The sequence below is a fragment of the Bos taurus genome, chromosome 27, assembly GCF_002263795.3.
Source record: "Bos taurus isolate L1 Dominette 01449 registration number 42190680 breed Hereford chromosome 27, ARS-UCD2.0, whole genome shotgun sequence".
Classification (NCBI taxonomy): Eukaryota; Metazoa; Chordata; class Mammalia; order Artiodactyla; family Bovidae; genus Bos; species Bos taurus.
In genome coordinates, this window is record NC_037354.1 from 34,707,174 (window position 1) to 34,721,377 (window position 14,204).

Consider the following 14,204-nt stretch of genomic DNA (forward strand, 5'->3'; position numbering starts at 1 on the left):
TTTGTGAGACAGATTTTTATTGTTGCTTTCTTGCTATGTTTTGATTTTTACTTATACATCTCCTTTCTTTACAAATATTTGGATATTCTTTTTATATTTATTAAGAAAAATTCTGTTTCTAATGGAAATGGTCCACTTCTTCTAAGATGTTGGTTTTATTGGCCAGAGTTGTTCAAAGACCCTTCTCCCATATCATCCTTTTAAGTTGTGTAGAAGTTGTAGAGCCTTCCCCTCAACATCCCGGAACTTGGAAGGGGAGCATGTGAGAATCATGAGCTATTGGAGAGAGCGGACCCAGGGGTCTTCTCTTGAGATGGGAGTGAGTCCCAGGACTTTGGGAATCTGAGGGCAGTCAGTGGCAGGAGTGCATGATGGAATGTTTGTTTGGGATGGAACAACCTTCCAGGTTCGAAAGAGACCAACTTTCTTGTTTCCTACTAGAGGATTATGGAGGTAGAAGGACTGAAGATGAGCATGACCCCATGGGGCCCTCCTGGACACAAAAGTCTTTCCATGTGTCCAATTTCTTATTTGAAGGAATAAGGCTTTCAGCTTCCTCGACCTTCCATGAGTCCCAAGGGGCATATTCAAACAGTTGCTAACCAGGGAAGTGAGGGGAGGCAGGAGGAAATATTGCTGCAGCAAGGGGCCTGGTGCTGGTCTCTCCTTGGGTGATATGCTAGCAGTTTGTGCATGTCTTTGAGTTCTTCAGCAGGAACTAGGGCCTCCTCAACCCAGACGGAGGAGGTCACTGGAGGCTGAGCACAAGCAAGTGGACCCACAGTGATTGGAAAGGCTGATGGCTGAGATGGGTGGAACACGGCCCTGTTATCTCACCACCAACTAGTCAGAGGGAAGTTCCACACCTTGCAGCCCTTGCCCCCAATTTTACCTATAAAAACTCTTCCCCTAAAAATATCAGTGATCTTGGGGTTTTTGAACATCAGCTGAAGGTTTTCCTTGGCCCTTACAATAAAACTTTCTCTGCTCCAAACTCTTAAGCTTCTATTCTGAGTTGGACACATGAAGTTGGGTTCAAGAACAGAATCAATAGACACCAGCCTGCATACTTTCACTCACAGGATTTACTTTGCTTTGTGAAACTGAAAGCTTTGGGTCATCACAAACGGGAGAAGAGAAGATTTTTCTTTCTTTCTTGAATCATGCCAGTTTCTTGCTAATATCTTTTCTCCAAGCTGTGTTTTGTTTTGTTTTGTTTTGTTGTTTGTTTAGTCATTGCTGTAAAAGAAATATAGAAAAATAGAAATGCTACATTTTGTAAGTTGTTAATAAAAGCTTTCTAATTTCACTTCACAGCTACATGCATATCAATTAAATAGTATACAAAGATAATTTATACTGTCACAATTTATACCTCTGCTCCATACAATTTTCAAACCCAAGTTTTTTTGTTTCTTTTTTCCCCTAAATCATCTGTGATAGCCACATTAAAAGGTAATGGTATAAACTAGTGTTAATATATGTCTCATTTACACAAATTTTATATGGGTCAAAGAAAATCATGAGCAATCCAACATGTGAAGAGGGAATAATAATTGTCATTATTAATAATGATTATTTTCTCTATTTTTATATACAGAGGAGGAGAACTTCCAATAGTCCTCTGTGCCTCTCCCACAGGTGTCCCACATACATATCTTCAAAACAAACTCCTTTTTTACTCCCTTCTACTTCATCACTCCAACACCAAACTGGTTCTCACTGGCTATACAGTATGTCAATAGTAAAAGGTATCATTATCCATTGTGTTGGACTGTTTAAGTCTTTGCAGATCTCTTTTATTCTAGACCAAATACATCCAGCCAGTCAGCACTTCAACCAAGTCTACTCCTGTTAGGTCTCTCAACACTTTGTTATTTTTCCTGTCTTATCCAGTCCTGCCCTCTTCACAATTTTACTGTTCATTCTGTTTCATTAGTCTCCATTCTGACTAAATCTGACTGCATTTTCTAATTTATCTCAGTGAAACTTGTAAAAAGCAGACCATATCATGCTAAATCCTCCTTTACCTCTTCAAAAATACTTCAACTACATTCCTATTCAGATAAATGAGAAAATGTAACCTTTGTATTGTGGCATATCAGACACCTGTCTTAGCTCATGATTAGCTATGCAGACCTTCTCTTTCATCATCCATAAGCTGTAAAGTAAATTTTTTAATATTTTAAGAGCACACATTTTGGAACAGAGAGCTCTGGGTTAACTATGTAGCCCTGCTGTCTTCCTGCTCTAAAAGCAATGAACATCACTTATGCACTGTTTCTTACACTCTACATCCAAACTGTCAACTCACTCTATTGGTTCACATTCAAAATGTATTCCTAAGACCATCTTTACTATCCCTGGTATGAGGTAACATCCTTTCTCTCTCCTGGATCAGTCCTGAGGTGTTTTGTTTTTTTTTTCTCGTTAGATCATTCATGTGCTTGAAAACTCCTACCCGGGTTCATGCATTGATAGCCCTACCAGCTCGATGCCTGGGTGAGAGAGAGGTGGTTTACGGCTGCAGTGGAGCTGGGAATCTACCTGTGGGAAGCTCTCTCTTTACCTGTGGGAAAGCGGGAATACCTGGCTTCTCTTTTTGCTGAGATAAGGGCAGTTGGATTTATGATGGACTGTTTACAATTTAAAATAAGGAACTTTGTGCCGGAGGTGGTGTCTCTCTGGCCCCCCGTGTATGCCTGTATTCCTCTCTCGTTGTGCTGCATCCAAATAAAAGCCTTCTGTGAGTTGACTCAGGTGACTCCTTTCAAACACCTAAGCTGCATAACAATTTGCACCTCCTTCAATTCATCACTGACTCATCACTTGCTCAACAGGGCCTACTCAGTTGGCCATATTTAAAATTGCTCCCAGTTCCTCCTTCTCTCATCTTTTCCATATAATGAATTACCTTTCAGCACACTTTACAATCAACTTATAAAATATGTTTATGGAATGAATGTGTCAAATTCTGGAGGTGTCCTTAATATGATCGTAAAGTACTGCTGGCAGGAGAAGTGAGAAACAGGAAAAAAAATGCAAACGAAAGCATGAGATTGAAGCTATGACTTAAGAGTTGGAAAAAAAAAATCCAGGAGATGGAGAGCTCAGTGTATTGCTCTAGGAGAAAATGAGTAAAGTTGTGTGGAGGTAAGGAGTGCAGGTGAAGGCACTCAGCATGATGACAGAACTACGATTGTAGGACATGAGAAGAAGACAGCCAAGGGCCAGAATCTTCACCTAAGATGTGGGCTTTTAATAACTTGCTGAGAGAAGAGGTAGAGGCTACTCTAGGCAGAAATAAGACTACTCTACAGTGAGGCTATGAGTTATAAATATTTTTTTTGGTGGCAGAAAATGAAATAGAGATCCAATGACTTTATTCCATTGGTCACATATGGCAGGTAAGTAAAGAGATGAACTTGTGATTTCATTCTTCGATGAGTTTGATTCTTTTCCTTTACTCCTAGTGATGTCTAATACATGAAATATCATATATCACAATTTCTTTACACATTTGATTTAGGAATATGAACAGTATATACAGAAGCCTTCTTTATCTCATCTTATTGTAAAGAATTATTCTTCTGCCTTGGAGGGTGAGTGCCTTTTAGCATTTGCTTGGCATCTACTAGGTCCTCAATAAATGTACATACCATTCCCATCCCCAGTCTTATATCAGAAAATATGTGGCAAAACTGTGGAGTTCTTAAGAGTTTCAGGACTTTCCTGGTGGCTCAGATGGTAAAGAATCCACTTGTAATGCAGGAGACCTGGGCTCGATCCCTGGGTAGGGAATACCCTGGAGAGGGGAATGGCTACCCCCTCCACTATTCTTGCCTGGAGATTTCCAAGGACAGAGGAGCCTGGCAGGCTACAGTCCATGGGGTCGCAAAGTCAGACACAATTGATTGACTAACACTTTCACTTTTAAGAGTTTGAACCCTGGAGTCTGATTATCTGAATCTCAAGCTCAAAAACTGACTACCACTCTATACATGTAGGGAATTACTTACATTCTTTATATCTGTTTTCTTATTTCTAAAATAAGGAGAACAATAACCAGGGAGTCAATGAGGAAGAAATACAAGTGTTGGGAGCAATGTGTATAAAACTCTCATTTAGACAATCTGTTAACGCAGATTGGTGTCTTAAATACACCAAACAAATATATGATTGCTCATAAATATTTTAAGAATGCATTTAAAATCCCTTTAAAGTAATTTCTTTTTACAAAAATTGTGGCTAATGAATCTGGATAATGTGAGTTAACATGAAATGTTTCTATAGAAGTATAAAGTAATATCAATACCAAATGCTTTGTTTTAGTCTTTCTTTTAGTATATGACAGTAATGACTAGATATCAAATGATGAAATAATTGAAAAGAATAAATGGAAATAATATATTTCCGATACTGAAGTACTGTTAAAATATTAAAAAAAATAATGAATTATATAATTTTGTCAATAATTTGATTATTTCACTTCACCTTCACCTGTACTACTGACTGCTGTTACTATTGCTGATTTCTGATGGAGACTTGTATGAAAGAAATAGATTTGTTTTAAGGTTAGGAAACACTGTAATCTTAAATAAATTCAAGAAAACAAAAACAGAGAGACTTTTACTAATTACTCAGTTAATATGTACCAATATCCACGTTTCTTCCTATATCCCATTCAGGGGTTATATATCCTACAAATGTTAACTAGACTTACTATGATCATTTTATATACATTATATATATACAAAGTATTATACTCATGAAACTAATATCATATAGGTAATTATACCTCATTTTTGAAAAAGAAGTAATTAAATTCTGTTCTAAAAAAAGGAAAAACTGAGCTGGAACCTTAAATCTAATTTCAGAAACACATGAGCAATATTAATTTTGTGTAACATAGGCCATATCTTTAATATGTGCTTTCCCTCACTCTTTGTGATCTTATATTTTCTCACCTTCCCCATATTCTATGCTGCCCCATCTCTATTCATCGTCATGCAGTTTAGTTCAGCCTCTCAGTCGTGTCCAAATCTTTACGACCCCATGGACTGCAGCACGCCAGGCTTCTCTGTCCATCACCAATTACAATTCATCATAACTGGCCCAATATATTCTATGCTGACCCATCTGTATTTATTGTCTCTGGTCCCATATTCTGTGCTGCCCCATCTCTATTCATCATTCAGTTCAGTTCAGTTTAGTCACTCAGTCATGTCCAACTCTTTGCGACCCCATGAACTGCAGCAGGCCAGGCCTCCCTGTTCATCACAAACTCCTTGGATTTACCCAAACTCATGTCCATTGAGTTGGTGATGCCATCCAACCATCTTATCCTCTGTCATCCCCTTTTCCTCTCTTCCCCAATCTTTCCTAGCATCAGGGTCTTTTCAAATGAGTCAGCTCTTCGCATTAAATGGCCAAAGTATAGGAGTTTCAGCTTCATCATCAGTCCTTCCGATGAACACCCAGGACTGATCTCCTTTAGGATGGACTGATTGGATCTCCTTGCAGTTCAAGGGTCTCTCAAGAGTCTTCTCGAACACCACAGTTCAAAAGCATCAATTCTTCGGTGCTCAATTTCTTCACAGTCCAACTCTCACATCCATACACAACTACTGGAAAAATCATAGCCTTGACTAGATGGACCTTTGTTGAAAAAGTAATGTCTCTGCTTTTTAATATGCTGTCTAGCTTGGTCATAACGTTCCTTCCAAGAAGTAAGTGTCTTTTAATTTCATGGCTGCAATCACCATCTTCAGTGATTTTGGAGTGCCTCCGCCCCCGCCCCCCAAAATAAAGTCAGCCACTGTTTCCCCATCTATTTCCCATGAAGTGATGGGACCAGATGCCATGATCTTCGTTTTCTGAATGTTGAGCTTTAAGCCAACTTTTTCACTCTCCTCTTTCACTCTCATCAAGAGGCTCTTTAGTTCTTCCTCACTTTCTGCCATAAGGATGGTGTCCTCTGCATATCTGAGGTTTTGGATATTTCTCCCAGCAATCTTGATTCCAGCTTGTGCTTCCTCCAGCCCAGCATTTCTCATGATGTACTCTGCATATAAGTTAAATAAGGAGGGTGACAATATACAACCTTGATGTACTCCTAATCCTATTTGGAATCAGTCTGTTGTTCCATGTCCAGTTCTAACTGTTGCTTCCTGACTTGCATACAGGTTTCTCAAGAGGTAGGTCAGGTGGTCTTGGTATTCCCATCTCTTTCAGAATTTTCCACAGTTGATTGTGATCCATACAGTCAAAGGCTTTGGCATAGTCAATAAAGTAGAAATAGATGTTTTTCTGGAACTCTTTTACCTTCCAGCATATTCTGGCTTCTTGGCACCACCAAATGTCAAGACAAGGAAAATGGGGTTGCTTAGGAAGTAGACAGAACCGTCTAAAGCAATTATAGCCAACATGACTTTCTACTAGAAAGATACTGAGGATTTACTGAGTAAATTCAGTTGTTCCTGGGCCTATTTGGGCATGAAGGATACCCACGTGCCTAAAGTTTGAAAAAAAAATCTGGTATATTTGTAAACATTTGGTAGAATTATAAGCATTATCAGTGACTTATAAGCCACCATTTGGTGGCTCAAATGGTAAAGAATCTGCCTGCAGTGCAGGAGTGAAAGTGAAAGTCGCTCAGTCATGTCCGACTCTTTGAGAGAATTCATGGAATTTTCCAGGCCAGAATACTGGTGTGGGTAGCCTTTCCCTTCTCCAGGGGTCTTCCCAACCCAAGGATCAAATCCAGGTCTCCAGAATTGCAGGCAGATTCTTTACCAGCTGAGCCACAAGGGAAGCCCTTGGTGTTGGAGATGCCTGTTCAATTCCCTGGGTTGGGAAGATCCCCTGGAGGAGGGCATGGCAAATCACTCCAGTATTCCTGCCAGGAGAATCCCCATGGAAAGAGGAGCCTGGCGGGCTACAGTCCATGGATTCACAAAGAGTCTGACACGACTGAGAGACTAACATTTTCACTTTTAAGAGTTTGAACCGTGGAGTATGATTATCTAATCTCAAGCTCAAAAACTTACTACCATTCTATACACGTGGGGAATTACTTACATTCTTTATATCTGTTTTCTTATTTCTAAAATAAGGAGAACAATAACCAGGGAGTCAATGAGGAAGAAATACAAGTGTTGGGAGCAATGTGTATAAAACTCTCATTTAGACAAGCTGTTAACGCAGATTGGTGTCTTAAATACACCAAACAAATGCATGATTCCTCATAAATATTTTAAGAATGCATTTAAAATCCCTTTAAAGCCATTTCTTTTTACAAAAATTGTGGCTAATGAATCTGGATAATGTGAGTTAACATGAAATGTTTCTATAGAAGTATAAAGTAATATCAACACCAAATGCTTTGTTTTAGTCTTTCTTTTAGTATATGACAGTAATGACTATATATCAAAATGATGAAATAATTGAAAACAATAAATGGAAATAATATATTTCCTATACTGAAGTACTGTTAAATATATTTTAAAAATATTTAATGAATTATATCGTTTTGTCAATAATTTGATTATTTTACTTCACCTTTACCTGTTAGACTGACTGCTGTTACTATTGCTGATTTCTGATGGAGATCTGTATGAAAGAAATAGAATTGTTTTAAGGTTTGGAAACACTGCAATCTTAAATGAACTCAAGAAGACAAAAACAGCTAGACTTTTACTAATTACTCAGTTAATATGTACCAATATCCACTTTTCATCCTATATCCCATTCAGGGATCATATATCCTACTGGGATATATTTACCAATGGTAGCCTAACTTTTAAATATGTTAAATTCATTTTTGTGAATGATTTAAAGAATTATCTAAATTCTTTTTTTTTCTTTTTTACTTGCAGCTTCCCAGTTTTCCTAGCACCATTAGTTGAAGAGACTGTCTTTTCTCCATTGTATATTCTTGCTTCTTTTGTTGTAGATTACTTGACCATAGGTGCATGGGTTTATTTCAAGGCTTTGTATCCTGTTCCACTGATCTGTATTTCTATTTTTGTGCCAGTACCATTCTGTTTTGCTGACTATAGCTTTGTAGTATAATCTGAAGTCAGGAAGGCTGATTTCTCCAGCTCCATTTTTCTTTCTCAAGATTGCTTTGGCTATTTGGGGTCTTTGTGTCTCCATACAAATTTTAAGGTTTTCTTGTTCTACCTCTGTGAAAAATGCCACAGAAAATTTGATAGAGATTGTACAGAATCTATAGATTGCCTTCAGTTTAGTTCAGTCGCTCAGTCGTGTCCGACTCTTTGCCACCCCATGAATCGCAGCACGCCAGGCCTCCCTGTCCATCACAAACTCCCAGAGTTCACTCAGACTCAAGTCCATCGAGTCAGTGATACCATCCAGCCGTCTCATCCTCTGTCATCCCCTTCTCCTCCTGCCCCCAATCCCTCCCAGCATCAGAGTCATTTCCAATGAGTCAGCTCTTTGCATGAGGTGGCCAAAGTACTGGAGTTTCAGCTTCAGCATCATTCCCTCCAAAGAAATCCCAGGGCTGATCTCCTTCAGAATGGACTGGTTGGATCTCTTTGCAGTCCAAGGGACTCTCAAGAGTCTTCTCCAACACCACAGTTCAAAAGCATCAATTCTTCAGTGCTCAGCCTTCTTCACAGTCCAACTCCCACATCCGTACATGACCACAAGAAAAACCATAGCCTTGACTCGACGGACCTTTGTTGGCAAAGTAATGTCTCTGCTTTTGAATATGCTGTCTAGGTTGGTCATAACTTTCCTTCCAAGGAGTAAGCGTCTTTTAATTTCATGGCTGCAGTCACCATCTGCAGTGATTTTGGAGTCTCAGATAAAGTCTGACACTGTTTCCCCATCTATTTCCCATGAAGTGATGGGACCGGATGCCATGATCTTAGTTTTCTGAATGTTGAGCTTTAAGCCAACTTTTTCACTCTCCACTTTCACTTTCATCAAGAGGCTTTTGAGTTCCTCTTCACTTTGTGCCATAAGGGTGGTGTCATCTGCATATCTGAGGTTATTGATATTTCTCCCGGCAATCTTGATTCCAGCCTTAGGTAGTATATTCATTTTGACAATATTGACTTTTCCAATTCATAAACATGGTATGTCTTTACATCTGTTTCTCTTTTGTTCAATTTTATAGTTTAAGTACAGGTCATTTGTCTCCTTACATAGGTTTATTCTTAGGTATTTTATTTTTGTGATGTGATAGTAAATGAAATTGCTTCTTGAATTTTTCTTTCTGATCTTATAAATGCAAGAGATTTCTGTGTATTAATTTTATAACTTGCAACTTTAACAAATTCATTGATGAACTCTACTAGTTTTCTGGTGGCATCTTTAAGATCTATGTAGAGTATCAGGTCATCTGCAAACAGTGACAGTTTAACTTCTTGCTTTCCAATTAGGATTCCCTTTATTTCTATTTCTTCTCTGATTGCCATAGCTAGAACTTCCAAAGCTGTTGAATAAAAGTGGTGACAGTGGACATCCTTGTCTTCTTCCTGATCTTAAGAGAAAAGGCTTTCAGCTTTTAACCATTGAGTATGATGTTAGCTGTAGGTTTGTCATATATGGCCTTTATTATTTTGAGATATGTTCCCTCTATCCCCACTTTCTGGAGAATTTTTATCATAAATGGTGTTGAATTTGTCAAAAGCTTTTGTGGCATATATTGAGATGAGCATATGGCTTTTATTCTTCACTTTGTTAATGTGGTACGTCACACTGATTGATTTGCAGATTTTTTTTTTGTAGCACTATTTATAACAACAAAGATATGGATACAACCTAAATATCCATCAACAGATATATACAATGGAATATTTTACTCAGCCATCAAAAAGAAAGAAATAAAGCAATTTGCTGCATTTTGGATGGACCTAGAGATTGTCATATTATGTGAAGTAAGTCAGACAGAGAAGGAAAAATATTGTATGACATCCTTTAAGTTCAGTATCTAAATGAACTTGTTTACAAACAGAAACAGACTTACAGACTTAGAGAGTGAACTTATGGTTTCCAGGGGGTAAGGATGAGGGGAAAGCCTAGACAGTGAGTTTGGGATGGATATGTACACACGGCTATATTTTATATGGATAACCAATTAGGTCCTACTGTATAGCATATTGAGCTCTGCTCAATATTATGTGGCAGCCTGGATGGGAGGGAAGTTTGGGGGAGTATACATGCATATGTACCGCCGAGTCCCTTTGCTGTCTAGCTGAAACTATTACAACATTGTTAATCTGCTATACTTCAACATAAAATAAAAAGTTAAAAACTAAATATGTTAAGCATTTTAAAAATTTCAAACTTAAATCCATCTATTACTTTTCTCTATGTTATCTACATGGAAGACAGGATGAAATATTAAAATATCTATGATAATGCTCCTCCAAAGTTAAAGACAATTTACACATGAATTCTTAAATTATCATGGCTTCGATTATTTCTATCAAATAACTATGTGAATAGTTATCTCACTTCTGTTAATGAGCTCCTTAATGAGGCCTCTCTTTCACTTATGTCTGTTTACACTTTGTGGTATTCAGACAGCCTCCATTTTCCCTTTGGCTCCTATACACACTCAGTTCTTGTTGAAGAGTAATATTATGGTGTAAAGTTTCCTTGTAATGGCTACAGTTCTTTGGCTACAGATGGTAAAAATCAGGTTTGAACATCCAATTTGGGATTATAAATTCTGAAAGGACACTTGTTGAAACTAGATACACTTGCACAGTTATTTCTTTCTGTCTGTTGATGTCTCTTAACTAACAGATGCTGGTTTTGAGAGATTTTTAGGATTTTTACTTGAAAATGAAACTAGAATGGTTGAGAGAGGTACTCTGGGCCATCTGTAAGCAGAACAGTTCTTTTGGAAAGAATGAACATAGACAAAAAGAGATTATGTCAATCATAAAAGCCTTTGGGTGATGGAGAGAATGACCAAGTTCACAACCATCCAGTTCCTTACTACCCTTTTGTGTTTCAGCTCTACATCATTTCTTGCCCTTGTAGCCCTGAAACAATTGACTGATGCTCTTAAAACTTAGGCAGATTTTGTTATTTATGGTCAGTGATATCTAAGTATACCATTTCTTCCAGAAGTCAGTTTCAGCTTTGCAACTATTCAGATTTTTTGAACGTGTCTTAAATAAGAGCCCAGGAAGACTTATGCCAAATATCATTCAATTAAATCAATTTATAACAATTGAATGATTATATAAATGTCCATATGAATCATGCAGAATACTGCCTTGAATTTACTGGTTGCTGCTAACTTGTTCATAACTAAGATTAACTTACTTGGTAAGCAGAGGTGCTGATAGAAATTTTATATCATTTTATCTCTGATAAACATATGAGAAACAAAAATGATTTACTTTACAATGAAGAAACGAGACCCAATCTTTACACTTACTTCTGCATTCTCATCTTCCTAAATATTTACTAAGCAAATTGTGAACAATATTTGTGCTACAGTAAAGAAAAAGCTGTATGAATGTGAAATAAGGTCAGACAGAGAAAGACAATGTATGATCCCATTTATATGTAGATCGAAAAAACCAAAACAAACAAACAAAAACCTCATAGATACAGAGAACAAATTGGTGGTTGCCATAGGTAATGCGTTGGAGTGGTGATGAGAAAAACGGGTAAGTAAGTTCAAAAGGTACAACTTCTATACAAAAAAATAAATGTCATGGGGATGTAATGGACAGCATGCTGACTATAGTCAACAATAACTAACAGCATATATGAAACTTTCTAAAAGAGTAGATCTTAAAAGACCTCATCAGGAGGAAAACAAAAAATTTGCAACTATGTAACAAATGTTAACTAGACTATGATCATTTTACATTATATACAAAGTATGATACACATGAAACTAATATATAAGGTGATTATACCTCATTTTAAAAAAAGAAGTAATTAAATTCCATTCTAAAAAAATGAAAAACTGAGCAAGTAGCTTAACTCTAATTTCAGAAACACAGGAGCAATATTAATTTCGTGTAACATAGGCCATGTCCTTCATATGTGCTTTCCCTCGCTCTTTGTGATCTTACATTTTCTCACCTTCCCCATATTCTATACTGCCCCATCTCTACTCATCATCATTCAGTTTAGTTCAGCTGCTCAGTCATGTCCGAATCTTTGCAACCCCATGGACTATAGCACGCCATGCTTCCCTGTCCATCACCAATTCCAATTCACATCACTGGCCCCATATATTCTATGCTGACCCATCTCTGTTTATTGTCTCTGGCCCCATATTCTGTGCTGCCCCGTCTCTATTCATCATTCAATTCAGTTCAGCCACTCAGTTGTGTCAGAATCTTTGTGACCCCATGAACTGCAGCACGCCAGTCCTCCCTGTCCATCATCAATTCCCAGGGTTTACTCAAACTCATGTCCATTGAGTTGGTGATGCCATCCAACCATCCCATCCCCTGTTGTCCCCTTCTCCTCCTGCCCCCAGTCTTTCCCAGCATCAAGGTCTTTTCAAATGAGTCAGCTCTTCACATCAGGTGGCCAAAGTGTTGGAGTTTCAGCTTCAACATCAGTCCTTCCAATGAACACCCAGGACTGATCTCCTTTAGGATGGACTGACTGGATCTCCTTGCAGTCCAAGGAACTCTCAAGAGTCTTCTCCGACACCACAGTTCAAAAGCATCAATTCTTTGGTGCTCAGCTTTTGTTATAGTCCAACTCTCACATCCATACATGACTACTGGAAAAATCATGGCCTTGACTAGATGGACCTTTGTTGACAAAGTAATGTCTCTGCTTTTCAATATGCTGTCTAGCTTGGTCATACATAACGTTCCTTCCAAGAAGTAAGCGTCTTTTAATTTCATGGCTGCAATCACCATCTGCAGTGATTTTGGAGTGTCTCTGCCCCTGCTCCCCCAAAATAAAGTCAGCCACTGTTTCCCCATCTATTTCCCATGAAGTGATGGGACCAGATGCCATGATCTTCATTTTCTGAATGTTGAGCTTTAAGCCAACTTTTTCACTCTCCTCTTTCACTCTTATCAAGAGGCTCTTTAGTTCTTTCTCACTTTCTGCCATAAGGATGGTGTCCTCTGCATATCTGAGGTTTTGGATATTTCTCCCGGCAATCTTGATTCCAGCTTGTGTTTCCTCCAGCCCAGCATTTCTCATGATGTACTCTGCATATAAGTTAAATAAGGAGGGTGACAATATACAACCTTGATGTACTCCTATTCCTATTAGGAATCAGTCTGTTGTTCCATGTCCAGTTCTAACTGTTGCTTCCTGACTTGCATACAGGTTTCTCAAGAGGTAGGTCAGGTGGTCTTGGTATTCCCATCTCTTTCAGAATTTTCCACAGTTGATTGTGATCCATACAGTCAAAGGCTTTGGCATAGTCAGTAAAGCAGAAATAGATGTTTTTCTGGAACTCTTTTACCTTCCAGTATATTCTGGCTTCTTGGCACCACCAAATGTCAAGACAAGGAAAATGGGGTTGTTTAGGAAGTATACAGAACCGTCTAAAGCAATTATAGCCAACATGACTTTCTACTAGAAAGATACTGAGAATTAACTGAGTAAATTCAGTTGTTCCTGGGCCTATATGGGCATGAAGGATACCCACGTGCCTAAAGTTATAAAAAAAAAATCTGGTATATTTGTAAACATTTGGTAGAATTATAAGCATTATCAGTGACTTATAAGCCACCATTTGGTGGCTCAAATGGTAAAGAATCTGCCTGCAGTGCAGGAGTGAAAGTGAAAGTCGCTCAGTCATGTCCGACTCTTTGAGAGAGTTCATGGAATTTTCCAGGCCAGAGTACTAGCGTGGGTAGCCTTTCCCTTCTCCAGGGAGTCTTCCCAACCCAGGGATCAAATCCAGGTCTCCAGCATTGCAGGCAGATTCTTTACAAGCTGAGTCACAAGGGAAGCCCTTGGTGCTGGAGATGCCTGTTCAATTCGCTGGGGTGGGAAGATCCCCTGGAGGAGGGCATGGCAAATCACTCCAGTATTCCTGCCAGGAGAATCCCCATGGAAAGAGGAGCCTGGCGGGCTACAGTCAATGGATTCACAAAGAATCTGACACGACTGAGAGACTAAGAACACACACACACACACACACACAAACACAAGCATTAAGCCAATCCATACGAGTCCCTATTTATAATATTCTGAATAACATTTGAATTTTCTCATAA

The 14,204-nt window shown here is 38.4% G+C and overlaps 1 protein-coding gene across 5 annotated transcripts in view; it reads right to left on the minus strand.

The window, feature by feature from the left end:
• Positions 1 to 1,067: 1,067 nt before the first annotated feature.
• Positions 1,068 to 14,204, minus strand: part of ADAM3A (ADAM metallopeptidase domain 3A (cyritestin 1)) — a 114,374-nt gene continuing 101,237 nt past the window's right edge. For 4 of the 5 annotated variants that reach the window (XM_024986155.2, XM_024986156.2, NM_001098166.2 and 1 more), the window contains 2 exon segments: positions 7,567 to 7,611; positions 1,068 to 1,239 (listed from right to left, as the gene is read on the minus strand). In XM_024986155.2, coding sequence (XP_024841923.1) covers positions 1,230 to 1,239; positions 7,567 to 7,611 — 55 coding nt within the window. In that variant the 3' untranslated portion in view covers positions 1,068 to 1,229. 5 annotated transcript variants of the gene reach the window in all.